This window comes from Coloeus monedula, assembly GCF_965178545.1.
Source record: "Coloeus monedula genome assembly, chromosome: 17".
NCBI classification, from domain to species: domain Eukaryota; kingdom Metazoa; phylum Chordata; class Aves; order Passeriformes; family Corvidae; genus Coloeus; species Coloeus monedula.
In genome coordinates this window covers 3,973,778-3,987,656 of record NC_138797.1, presented here as the reverse complement: position 1 = coordinate 3,987,656, position 13,879 = coordinate 3,973,778, and the positions used below count along the sequence as shown (strand labels likewise).

Here is a 13,879-nt window from a genome sequence, read left to right as displayed (position 1 = left end):
CAAATTAACAGCTAATACTCAGGAGATTATAAAATTATGCTTCCTTAAAGCTGTTTAAGCAGCTGCTCTGGCACCTCTGTGCAGAATTAGACAGCTCTGCTTTGAATTAATGCAAGAGAAGTGGCTGGCACCATTTGGACAAAGATTTAGAAGTCGTATAATCACACATTATACACGCCCTTCCAGGCCCTCATTCTGGAACAGTTTTGTGTACAGCACACTTATCTACTTAGCAGCCAACACCAAGTATCAGAACAATTTCCATACCTTGAGTAGTCCCTCTGCCTAAAGCAGCTGAAGATGGGCCAGAAAGGAGTCAAATAGCAAGGGGATGTCATTTACTCTGCTCCAGGTCACTGAGATCAGGCAAGACATGTTGGGGTGTAACTGTGCTGGTTTCACCACAACATGTTTTTCCACATTCTTTACCACCCATAGAATTCCAGTCCTAAAATCTGCCTCCAGGCAGCCAGGGATAGGATCAATAATCCAAATTTGAGGTCACCTGGAGGCAGCCAGCTCCCTTCTCCTGCCTTGCCCAACAGCCTGTGAGGAGCAGGCAAAGGCTACCAAGACCTGTGTTCCAGCTGGGACTGGCCAGCGCTGGGTGCCACAGGAACTGCGTGAGAGCAGATCTGCAACAACCCTCCCCTCACAGGCTCTCTGAAGAACACTCAGGACACAGGTGAGACCTCAATATTTGCCCACAAAATCCTCTTTTTAAAAAAACTGTAAATCTCAGTAATACTTTTGAATCCAAAAACCTCATCCTGTGGCAACAAACTTCAGCCCAATCAAGTTCCTCATGTTCTTTGCTCTGAATCTGCCAGATGACAACTTACCTTGATGGTCTGCAGCCCTTGGGGCCAGCAAATCAGCACCTCTACACCTTCTTTGTATCAGTTATTGTCTGGTTATTTTCCCCATTACCTTGCCTTTTCCAGCTTTTGCCAAAGTGATGGAGTCCCCTCAGGTTTAGGTTCAGCATTCAGTATGGATTATTCTTTTGAGAAAGCAACAAGTTGATCAGTGTAACAGCTGAATCCCCAGTCGAATTTAAGCTGGAACGTATTGTACAGCAGGACAGCAGCCTGGCTGCAAACCTGTGTTTTTAAGCAAGGTACAACCAATCAAATCCATCCTTATTGCTCTAAAGAGGTGAAATCACTGAAACAGGTAAGTTAGTGGTAAAGCAAAAAGCTCTGCTTTATTGCTAAAACAACTTTTGATCCAAAAGTCCCATCAAAGAGCTGCCCTGCTCAGCGTGGAGAACCACTCAAGGGCTGCACAAAGCTCGCAGCGCCTCTGGACTGTGCTTTATGGAGGGTTGTATCTTCATGTGCCCAGCTCTCCAGTTTCAACCTCAGCATCGATATCTCTGACACTAATAGAGACAAGAAGTACCCACTGCGTATTTGGTGGTGGTTTAGCAGAACGAGCGTAGCAGGAGGGAAATGGAACAGAGGCCTCGGGAAGCGAGGCTGAGCTCAGCCCCTCTGGTGCCCGGCAGCACGAGCTGCCCGACATGTCCCGACAGACGACTTGAGACGAGCAAGGGGGACCCCTGCTGGCCTTGCTACAGCCCAGCCGCAGTACCAGCCATGTAAAACCAGGACATTTCATTACATTTTCAAAAGCTCCAAAACCCCTGAGCCTTACTACGCCAGTCTCTAAGAGGGTGCTTTCCTCTCCCCGAGCTGCTGTGTGTGAGCAGCACTGAGCGCTCCGGCCGTGCCAGCGTGTCCCATCCTTCTTGGCCAAGGGCCTGGATGGGATCTCAGTGCTCCTGAGCAGCCAGCGAGGCTCTGCCCTGCTGCACAGCAGGAACTCTTCCCTGCAGCTTTGTGGGTGCCAAGGGCAGGGCTATGCCTGCTCACTGGGGTTCCCTGTGCCCGAGGCTCTGCTGGGAGCCGACGCTTCGGCCGCCCGTGGGGCCTGCTTGGGAAGGCGAATGGGAACATAGACGTTGGAAGCACAGTGCTCCTTGAGGTATTCCCCCCCTTTCTCCTCATAGTCCTTCCTGGTTATCCAGCCTTCCTCACGGTTCGTGTATTCCACTGCCCAGTCCCTAGCCCCGTACCAGGCATCCAAGACAGGGCTGGAAGCAAGGTGAACCTGGATGGAAGGAAAACAGAAGAACAATGTCCATTCAGCACAGGAGATAAAAGCCCTTTTTACTCTGATTACAGTGGTATGTGACACAAACAACTGAATTTCAGAAATTTGAGCTGATTAGTCAGTGTCTCTCAGAAAGAGTAATGTTAGGAATGGGTTCAAGTGTGTTTTCACCTTGTTATCAATTCCTAAGCAATCAATCTGCAAATTTCCAGCCAAACACGCTTGGGTGTGCACGATCCTTTAGCAGAAGCAGACTTTCCTTTTTTAAGGCATCGTCCCTACTCTCTATGGAAGAGCAACCATATCTTTGTTTAACCTGCACCTTCTCAGGCCAAAGAGCTGTTTGCAGAGTCTTGTCTTAAAACCCTCTCCATGCCCATGCTCTAAGTAGCTCTGTTCTGCACCTCACCCAATTACACCTGAACACAGAAGTGCAGGCTGTTCACACAAGCATCATGGCAATACACACACCTGAAAGGATGACTGGAACGGCCTCATTTCCAGGAGTTCCTTCTGGATTCTGGCTTTCAGTCCAGGGTACATCGTATTTCCACCAGTGAGGAAAACATTCTGGACAAGAAGAGCCTGTTGCTCCTTTGAATACCTGTGAAGAACGAGAACAACTTGAGCCTTTCTCAAGGACATCTGCCCTACGAACTGGAACAGCTGTGGGGAATACTGATACCTTGTTCAACGATTCACTTGGAGAAGCTCTCTTCATCTTCCTAGCACCAAAAACTTTTGTTTGTTTTCTGGAAATTCAAGGGGTGGCAGAAAAAATCCTGAAAGCACTCAGTACCCCGTAAATCAACAACTGGATTTCTCCCTTCTTTCCAGGGCTGGAATTCTTACCTTTCAGAAAATGTGATCTCCTACGTTCATACAGTTCAGGGGTGACATTTCATTAATGCTAATTTGTCTGGAAATGGCCAGCAAATGTGCCTATATCATAACTTTAAAATGTTACCCCTGATTTTGGTCTCTCAAAACCAGAGACAGCCAGCCCTGGTGCAAGGGTTTGTTGTTTCCCTCAATAACAAGTTGGACCAGGGATTTCTAAAGTGGAGTGTGTGCAAAATAATCCAGTGGGGTGCAGGAAGATAAATTGATAAATACATTTAAATAGTGTTTACTTCACCTTTATCTCATCATTTTTTAAATTCTATTTTTCTATATGTTTTAAAATGTTTGTAATGCATTTGTTTAGTAGTAGCTGTAATTTATAAGTATGCATATATTGGAGGGGTGTGCTCAAAAAGTTCTCATTGATGGGGCAATTGATCAAAAAACTTTGTAGATCCATTGACTTAAAACAAGCAGAGTTACACATGGCTTTCAGAACAGGAAGGCAAGTCTAACCTGCAATGCTTGACCCCAGCAAAAAGAATTATTCCAACATATTTTCTCAAATTATTGTTAAACCCCCAGCATTTCAAAAGCTGGTATCAAATGAAGAATAGCTTGTCTGGCATAAATAGTTTTGTAAACTCACCTCTCAAGGACATACTGCATGGTTTCTGCTATACCAGCCTGGTCCTCTCCTATCAGGGAGGGCTGGAAAACAATCTCTGGAGCCCTGATTCTTTCAGTGCCAAGGAAAAGCTGATGGTACTCTGCCAGGTTAAACACGGGCTTTAAAAACATTGAGAAGTAGTGGGCAATTATGTTAAAGAACAGTAATATTCTAGAATAAGCAAAGTTTCCAAACAATTCTGTACGAAACCCAGATGGTAATGCTCTCATGGAGAAACAGCACGATGCTAAAGGTTCAAAAAGGTCAGGGAGGCTGGACTTCTCCTAGGATTTATTCTGCTTGGAGCCCCCCAATTCTAAGGCTCAACCTCACAAGTTGAAAGCTGTGTCCACTGGGATGAGATACCAGGTATGGATCACAGACAAAAAAAACTTGAGCAGGACTTTTTTTCCTTAAAAACACAGCACTGCTACACCAGGCACTGCCTGCAGAGTGAGCCAAGTGGGAATATTGTCCTTTTAAACCACCAGCTAAGATTGCCAGGACTTCTCCTCTCTTAATGTCCTGTTCAGGTAGTTTAAGCATCTCTTCCAAGAGCAGGCAAACAAAGTTTGCATGAGGAGAAATGTCAGCAGACTGGCTGGACAACTGGGATGCAAAGCCCTGGCACGAGGTGTAAATACAGAAACCAAACCTGCACTGCAGCAACAGGCTTCTCAACTTCAGGCTGCTCCTCAGCAAATAAAGGTTCAAACTCATTAATGCTTTCCACATCCTCCAGGGACTGTTCACTGCCCAGTGGATCCAAGTCAGGAGTCTGGAAACAGAGCAGGAATGTTATGGTAGGTTAGCTCAGGTGTGACTTCAATTCTGGTGACATGGCTGGAAAATTCAGTTTCTTCAAATCCCAACTTTTTAACATGCCTGAAAGCAAATATGCCCAGAAAATAGAAAGACAAACATTCACTCAAAGCACAAAAATCAAACACTTCCAATAAATTTATCCCAATACCAGGTCAGAAATCCAGGCCTCAGTCACCAGGCTGACTGCCAGGATCCCAGGCAGCCATGCCCTAAGCATAACAGCATATTAAAACTTAGTAAAATAGCTTTTTATATTGGTTAAAACTTGGTGCCCTCCCAGCACATCTAACTGCTCTATAATTACCATAAAATTCCCTATTTTGCTTGTGTGGGACTGGAAAACAAATATTTGCTAGTTACAAAGCCAGCACACAATGTTTGAGAGTTTCAACTGTCTAGTATTTGCTCACAGGATGCATCAAACCCCCTATTATTTTACACAGACGTGAAGCTCTTTCCTAATGAAAAGCATCACTCAAAATCCTACAAGACTCCTGTTGTGAGGTAGGAGCAGCATTGTAATTATTTTTTGTGTTACACTGTTACACTGGGATTTTGTTGCTAAACATTTGTTGTGGTTATTTTAAACTTGAAACATTTGTTGCAATGCCAGGATGAGCTAAAACTACCTTCTTCAAACATTCTTAAGTATCTATTTTATATCTACTTAACTGCAATTACTCAAGCTGAAGTTTAGCAGTGTTCGTCGTTTACAGCAAAAAATGCAGTAAGGTGAAGTTCTGTTAAATCCATTTCTATCTTAAAAAAAAAGACAAAACCAGAAACACACAGAACTCAGCTCAACACTTGTTCTGACAAATGGATTCTGTGACAATTGTAGATGTTCTCTCAAGGCATCGACCACACAATAAGGCTTGTGGATTCATTCTGAGGTCTGAGATTGCACCTAGCAAAGAGCAGGAGTGTGGGAGATGTTGGAATTTAGGCACAGTCACTGAGAAAAATCACAGGTAGCTGCTAATCTTTCAATTCTCTTTTTTTTAGAGTATCTTCTTTTTACAGAAGGCAGAAAGATTCTTTACCACAATAAGCCCATCATCTCCTTGAATTTTGCTGAAGCACAATCATTCTGATTCTTGCACTGATAATCACAGAATCATGGAATGGTTTGGGTTGGAAGGGGCCTCAAAAGCTCATCCAGTTCCACCCACTGCCATGGGCAGCGACACCTTCCACTAAACCAGGTTGCTCCAAGCTGGCCTTGAACAGGGATGGGGCAGCCACAGCTTCTCTGGGCAACCTAAATAAGTTTCTCCCCTCTGTGCTTCAGTTTTCTGGTTTTCTCTCTACCTTTTCCCTGAACAGAGGCTGATAAAACTAAAAAAGCTCTGTCTTTTGTGACTTGAAAGGCAATTAAAGCACGTGCACAACCAGCCTTAGAGCACCACTTAGCAGCAGCTGCTGTGTGCTGGGCCTGTGTTAGTCTGGCAAAGTAGACAAGGAGCTTCTCATCTTCAAGACAACTCCAACAACCAAGTGTAGCAATTAATCTTTCATTAAGGAACCAAAACAGAACATGCTGCTTAATTGCACCAAAAATAGACAGAATGAAGGCAGGGTTGGTTGTTTACCATAAAGTTCTCTGCACCTGAAGGGGAAGAACAGAAAGGAAAACAAACACCGTTTTTAACAAAAAGATTGATGGGTTCCTCTGTATCTTTAACAGAAGGCTACTGAAGATTCAGGATGGTTGTCTCAGGACATTCTCTCTGAAAAGAGAGAAGCAGTTGCCAACTTAAGAATGACTTGCAGTGTGTTAAAGAAAAAGCTTAGTTCATCAATGGAAGTCTGAAGGGACACATTTTCAAGCACAGAAGCTTAATTCCTTCAGAGATAAAATGAGCATTAAGTTGGTGAAAACATCCTACCTCTGGCTTGCTGTCCACAACATCTACTTCAATATTGACTTCTGACTGTAGGATCTTCTGCTTCGTTTGTTCAACAGACAGACTCAGTTTGTTGATGTAAGACTGAAGCTCTTCTGCAGAGTCCATGTTCAGCTCCACCAGAGCTTTGTGGAATTGATCCATCTGACCATCTTCTAAAAGTTCCTGCAGACAGATCAGAGTTGGCTGTGATGAACAAAACAGGGCAATCACAGCTGTCAGCACTGCATGTACAGACACTCTGCTTGCATTACTAGACACTATGATGTGCACACTTTGACAGCATTTGAAGTATTTCCCAAAAGAAGTGCTGTTCAGGAGCTGAAAACATCCCCTGCATCAATAATCTCTGTTATCTTGCAAGTAACCTTGGAAAGCTCCTATCAGAGAACACCCAGGACAGTCGCAGCTTCTTTACCACGATTTGTGACCTTCTGATAAAGCTCTGAGGGCAGCCTGCCCTCCTCCCAAGATACCACACTGAAACTTTGCCCTGATTACCTGCACATACAGCAACCTGTCCAGCCTCTCCTGGTCCAGCTGCAGTTTCTCCTCTCGGCGCCGTGCGTTGAGCTCCTGAAGCCGCCGCAGTTGCTGCTGCCTCTTCTCCTGCTTCTCCTCGGATGCCACAGTGCTGCCCAGCAGCTTGTTGGAGAAAGGCAGCTGCATCTTGTGCACATTGTTCTCATAGTACTCTGGGCACCGCCACTTCTGCAGCTCTGGAGGTTTGGAAAGCAAAGTAACTTTTAATTCTGTCGGCCCAAAACAATGATTTGTGCGTTGTGCGCACCCCACGTGAAGGATGAAAGGTGAGGAAAGAAGGCAAAAATAGTCCAGCACAGAATTGTGCCGCCTCTTGGCAGCTGTCCCCAAGCTTGGTTGCCCCCTCTGAGCACTGCCTTCAGGTCACACACCCAGTGCAGGTGGCTCTGAGTGCTCTGACCTCTGGGAAACACCAAGTACTACAAAGTGCAAGTGCACACTGAAGTCTCTCTGTCCAAGAGGAGGGAGAGCTCTCACACATTTCTAAGGAAGGCCCATTCACAAGTGACAAATTTAAAAAACCACTTTTCCTCAGCTGCTACTTCAGATAACATTTGCCATGGAAATTATAAACCTTATTTAATTCACACAAAGTCATGAGAAATGTCCTGTGCAACTTTGGAAACCTTAGATACGAAACACAGAAATCCTAACCAACTTAGAGGTTTTGTTGACGTATAAAGGAAATAATAAGCTAATTTCAAATTCTTTTCTGCTGAAACCATCCCAATTTTTATGTACAGCATAATACAGGGGTTTTTTGTAATAGTAGTAGTTAAATTTTATTTCTGTCTTAATTTTAAATGTTAAACCATTGCTAAGCACGAGGCAGGTTTCCACAAAGAAAGCAAAACAGCAGCAGAAAATTTCTGGAAGAATTCGAGCCAACTCCAAAACAAGAGGCCGAGAGGACAAACTCAGAGTGGGTGAGCATTATCTGGGGGTGAATTAGAGCTGGCTTTACCTTCTGTGTAGTCCTCTGCGATGTAGCTGTGCTCATGCAGGATCTCCTCCATGCGGCTGAGGGTGATGGCTGCGAAATGCCCGGGGTACTTCAGCTGCAGCAGCCGCTGCAGGTACACGGCAGCCTGGCACCCGCCCAGGTTAATGCGCTTGCAGTTCTTGGCATCCAGCCTCAAAATGCAACCAGACACAGCTCAGACTGGGGGAATCCACAGGAAAGCAAGCACAGCTCCTGCTTTCCCTCGAATTATTTGGTTTCCATAGATGAATATTCACAGATAAATATTTCAAGGTTCAGTTGCCAGAGAATCTAACCCACCTGCTTTTCTCAGGCAACAGCACAATCACTGCTTTGTTTACTATGGTTTATTCTGAAAGGCTCTGTTCTGCCTTAAAAAAAACCGCCAAATACTAAGTAATTTTGGCTACAGCAAGGAGATGTTCTAACAAGAGAAGTGAAGGTTAGTGGTGCTAAAAGTAGTTTTTTAACCTTTGTAACACTTCATGGTTGGATGGGTGTAAACCTTGAAAATTTGAAGCATTTATCAGATGTAATAAAGCCATTTCCTGCAGTAAGGATTAAAAAAGAGAAAAAAAAGTAAAAAGAGAAAGTAGAGCAATGTAGCAGAATAACTGGAATGATAAAAGCCTCAAGCACTGCACAAGTCCCACACACAGAGCACTTCATTTTGTCCCAAAGTTGCTTTAAAACCTAACATATGTTTTTTAATGCCCAGTTTCACCTGGGGCAGATACTCCCTTCTCCCTTTGAAAGTACACATCGAGGCATGAATAGCAACTAAAACACAACATTTACAAGAGCAGCACTGCTTCTTCAATTCAAAACTCAACAGAACTTAGCAAAATCTGCAGACCTGGTTTGAACTCATCAGTCTAAATTAATACAAGAGTTAATAGTGCAGGGCTGGAGGAACAGGTATTTGCATCACTTGAAAAGTCAGTGGCTGCACCAGACTTAAGACACCCAGAACTCACCTGCCTTCTAAGACTGGCAAAATGTGTGTACACTGGTACCCTGAGGATATCACCAAGCCACTGCAGGGCCAGCTCTGCCTTCTGCTGTGATAAAAACTGTACAGGCTGTCCACGCCATAGGACACTTTTGGCACTTGGTAGCATTCAAAGAGGAGCTCAGACATCATTTGCCTTGAGTACAGAGGATTGCAAACTGCTTCAGTCAGAACAATTGGGTGATCCACACAACCCTGGGAGAGACAAGGGGAAAGAACAGTAACAAAAGTATGAAGGGAAAATCCAGGGTTAGTTATCCTTGCTTCTTCTTTTAAGCACCAGCAAAAACTCCTCCAAAATGGCCACGAGAAAGCATTTTATGTGCAGACTATTAATCATGAAAGTTAAAGTATATCTAGTGTTTAAGGGGGTAAAAAAAATGTTAATGTTAATTCAACCAAAGAATAAACTCATAATGCTGGAGGAGAACGGGCTTTTAAAGGCATATATAAATTATAAAAAAATCTAAGTAACCAAAACCAATGCAATGAGGAGGTGAGTGAAAACCAGGGGCAGTTTAGCTCCACTCTGGGTAAAGCTTACAAACTGGTGTTGTCACGCAGGCAAAGGGCTCCATGGTCTGAGAAGCAACTCTCAACACAGCTGGGTATACAGATGGTCAGTAAACACTACTGATAAGAGCATTAACCAACAGTAAGTTGAAGGCAGATTAGACATTAAGAAAAGATTCCTCCCTGTGAGAGTGGTGGGGCACTGGAACAGGTTGCCCAGGGAAGCTGTGGCCACCCCATCCCTGGAAGTGTCCGAGGCCAGGCTGCATGGAAATCTGAGCAACCTGGTGCAGTGGGAAGTGTCCCTGCCATGGCAGGGGGTGCAGCGAGATGGTCTTTAACGCCCCTTCCAGCCCAAACCACTCTGGGCGGCTCAGCCCCGGCCCGGCGGTACCTGCGAGGAGACGCCGAGGCGCTGGAAGACGTGGTCGAGGAGCAGCTCCTGCAGCTCCAGCTGGACGGGCACGTTGCGGTCGAAGGGCGAGCGCAGCAGCCACCGCAGGGGCTCGGGGCTGCCCAGGTCGTTCCCCACCTGCGTCTCCGCGCCGGCCCCGCCGCGGGCCCCGCGGCTCCGCGCCGCCAGCGAGCGGAACCGCAGCAGCGGCTCGGCGGGGACGGCGGGGTCGGGGCAGGCCCATCCCGCCCGCGTCTGGAAGGAGCCGTTGTCGATGACCAGCGGCACCGGGTGCGGGCTCCGCACGGCCGCGCTCGGCGCCAGCACCGGGTCCGGGGCCCAGCGCGCGTCCCGGAACGCGAACACCCGCGTGGGCGCCGCCATGGCGGGCGCGCCTCCCGCCCGCGTCCGGCCGGGAACGCGGGTGCGCACGGGGGTTCCGGGGGAAAGCGAGGTTGTCCTAAGTGAGCGCGTTCTGTGACGGGAGATCTTTGTGTGCTCCCGGGCCTAACCGGCAGGAGAGCTGACCTAACCGGTGGGACAGGCAGCAGTCGGCATAGAATCGCAGAACGGACCTTAAAGATCTCATTCCAGCCCCTGCCATGGGCAGGGACACCTCCCACTATCCCAGGTTGCTCCAAGCCCCGTCCAGCCTGGCCTTGGACACTGCCAGGGATCCAGGGGCAGCCACAGCTTCTCTGGGCACCCTGTGCCAGGGCCTCAGCACCCTCACAGTAAAAAAAATTCTTCCTAAGAGCCAACCTAAATTTCCCCTCTTTCAATTTGTACCCATTACTCCTTGTCCTGTCACTACAGCTCCTGAGGAAGAGTCATTCCCCAGCTTCCCTCTAGCCCCTCACACACTGGAGAGATGCTGTGAGGTCTCCACACAACCTTCTCCAGCTTGAACATCCCCAGCTCTCTCAGCCTGTCTCTGCAGAGAAGGTGGTCCAGTGCCCTCAGCAGCTTCGTGGCCTCCTCTGGACTTGCTGCAGCAGTTCCATGTCCATCTGATGTTGGAGACACCAAAACTGTGTGCAGTATTTGAGGTGGGATCTCACTAGAGCAGAGTAGAGGGGGACAGTCGTCTATTCCCATCTGCTATCATCCCTTAGAGAATCATTTGGGTTAGAAAAGACCTCTGAGATCATCGACTCCAACCTGTGACCCAGCACAATCTTGTCAATTAGAGCAGAGCCTCATCCAGTCTTGGATATTGTCCTTCCTGAATCGAGGGGCCCAGAACTGGACACAGGACTCGAGGTGACCCTCACTGGTGCCCAGCACAGGGGAGAAATCACTTTCCTGGTCCTACTGGTCACATTATTCCTAAGACAGGCCAGGATGCCATTGAATTTCTTGGCCCCCTGGGCACACCTGGCTCGTGTTCAGCCACTGTCCACCAGCACCCCCAGGGTGGAACCTGTCAAGATTATTTTAAATCAGGATGTTCTTTGATGTAAGACCTTTGTATGCTTTCAAGCCTAATGAGCAAGAAAGGAGACCTCATCAGTGGAACACGGTGCAGGATCATCCCTTAGTCAAGGACATCCTGAAGCTTTAAGGATGTAGTAAATGAAGTTAATTCAACCAAACAACAAACTCATAATGGTGGAGGAGAACGAACAAGCTTTAAGGATGTCGTAAATGAAGATGTTGATGTAGATCTATGTATATATTATATATTGCTAACCTCAAGGTCCTTGTGTTCTAGGGCTGAACATGTTCATTATAATACTAAAAAAAGACTCTTCCCCTGAGAATGCACAGAAATTGGCTGGGCTGACATAACTTGAATGGAAATTACTGAGCAATCCTAACAGAGGGGCTGTGTTGGCAAAGTCACTAACTCTGAATTTCTGTGTATAAATAGCAGGGAAAGTCCATGGGGGTGTGCTGGATTTGTGGAATACCACTGAGAATGCAGGCTGGGGCAGCTCTGAAGTAAACAATCCTTGTCTCTCTCGAGTGTGTCATTATTGGCTTGTTGCACACCAGGTAACAAATCCAATTTTTTGGGTATCACCATCAGCCTGGGGGCTCGGCTCCCCTGTCCTTTAAACTTGGGCTGTGAAACCTCCCCAAGGACTGTGGCTCGTGTGGAGGTGAAACCCCACAGCCCTGGGCCATGCCACTTGCCCAGGAGGTCACTGACACAGCCCAGGCATCTCCCACTCCGGTGCCCCCAGCCCCTCTGGAGATATGGGAAATGGGGAGGGCCTTTCCCCCTTATTTCAATCCCCCATTCCCTGGGGAGATGGGTTCCAGGGGGGATCCATCCTGCCACAGCAACAAGGAGGCCCCAGGCTGGCTCAGCTCGGTGAGAGCCAGCGCGGACTCCAAGGGCTTCCAGTGATGTGACTGAGAGACACAATTTGTCATTAAAATTAAACAGATCACAGCTTCAGTTCCTTGCCATCCCTCTCAGCACTGCATCTGTAGGCAAGCTATCAACAGCCTGATTTCCAGAGGTGCCCCCAACCTGCCACCCCCACTGTGTGAAAGGGGGACTCAAATATTGAGTATCCTTGAAGCTCAGGGCATTAATGGCTTTTCTCACTTGTTTACTCAAAGCACAGAGCAGGGCTAATAGCTTTCTTTTATCATGCAGAGGTGCTATTAATGTGAATTAATAAGAATTTGCAGAGTTCATTTAGATCTTGGGATTAAAAGGCTCATTTCAAGGGGCTGCTACTACATAAAAACAAACACACGCTCATGAGCAAGAGCATTAAGTGCAGGCAATCATTTGTAACTTTACATCACTGCTCTCTTCTCCTGAGAGCTACACAAACAATTAACCTAGCCAAACAACACTCTGTGAAGTAAGCAATAGATTGTGGCTTTATTTTATTGAAGGAGGAACTCACAGCATGATGAATATCAAGTTATCAAGTACATATCTGGCTCCTTCTTTGATGACTACTGAACTCCTTTACTCTTAAGCAATACTTTTATTGACACACGTCCTATGAAATCTGCTAGTCACCTTTCTTGCAGGGGAGACAGGAGGGCAGTTGAAATATAAAGGTTTATTTCCCTAAAGGATTAACTAATAGATGAGGATATACAGAGTAGGTTAAAAATAGAGTCAATACAGGACGTATTTGTGCTCTACATTGAATAAGAGCCTGGGAGAAGTAGCTTGTAGCTGCTCATCCCCTACACATCTCTGGAGGGTTGAATCTGTTTTACTGCTATCCACTTCTCAGTCATATCCACTTCTTTTATGCTAGTTTATAGCAGGCACAAGTGAAAAGTAGCTGCTGATTAATATAGTTGCTTCTTAAGAGCTAATTAGTTAAAATTAAACACTTGTAAAGGCCTTTTATTGTCTAGTTTGGTTTGAAAATCCTTTATTTCAGATGGAAAAAGTTCAGAGGAGTCTTGTCTTACTGCTTTCTCAGCAGCAACCCTGGCTACTCAGTCTCAAAGTGGCCGAAGCACTTGGTTATCTCCCCTCTATCCAAAGACAAGAACTAACTCTAACTACAGTTTTAACATAAGCTGGTTTAACATAAGCCTCAAAAGCTTCCTAACCTGTATTTATCCTTTAAATAGCAGCTCAAGAAAACATCTGACTTGATTGGCCGCTCTCAGTTGTTCTTATCCCATATTAATCCCTATTGCTCCCTCCCCAGCACGGGGCTGCCCCCTTTGCTGTGATATCTCTGCTCTTCTTGTGACCACCAGCGCTGCAATGAGAGTCATTAAAAGGCTGTTAGAAAGGGGAGCAGCCGAGCTGTTCTAAACTTAGCGTAACCTGAAGCAAGCCATGAGGTATCCCCTGGTTCCTCTGGTCAATGAGCTGACCTTTCCTCTGCTCTTCTTCTGGTTCTGTTTGCCTTTTGTAATGCTGCTGATCGTCGTGATTATCTGGCTACAGCTGCTGCTTAATGAAGGTAAGTTTGGCAGTTGATCAGATAAAGTGCCGCTGCATAAAGTTAACTTCATCTTTAAAGCACTCTGCTGGCTATTTTTAGGGTAATGCCACTCGTCACAGGAGGAAAGTAGAGGTTTGTTAGTGCTAGTGGTAGTATATAGAAAAACCAAACAAATTGTTATGCGTTTC

The 13,879-nt window shown here is 46.2% G+C and overlaps 1 protein-coding gene across 2 annotated transcripts; it reads right to left on the bottom strand.

Moving 5' to 3' along the window:
- Positions 1 to 1,208: 1,208 nt before the first annotated feature.
- ACTR5 (actin related protein 5) lies at positions 1,209 to 10,197 on the bottom strand. 2 transcript variants are annotated; one of them, XM_082292727.1, is made up of 9 exons: positions 9,808 to 10,197; positions 8,866 to 9,095; positions 7,871 to 8,040; positions 6,865 to 7,082; positions 6,346 to 6,528; positions 4,287 to 4,409; positions 3,611 to 3,750; positions 2,590 to 2,722; positions 1,209 to 2,115 (listed from the first exon to the last, which is right to left on the bottom strand). In XM_082292727.1, exons 1-9 carry the CDS (start codon positions 10,189 to 10,191, stop codon positions 1,864 to 1,866), a joined length of 1,833 nt encoding a protein of 610 aa, XP_082148853.1. In that variant the 5' UTR covers positions 10,192 to 10,197; the 3' UTR covers positions 1,209 to 1,863. The 2 variants fall into 2 exon arrangements, with proteins under 2 accessions (XP_082148853.1, XP_082148854.1); XM_082292728.1 differs by having other exon boundaries at positions 1,937 to 2,115; positions 2,590 to 2,741.
- Between the last annotated feature and the right edge of the window lie 3,682 nt (positions 10,198 to 13,879).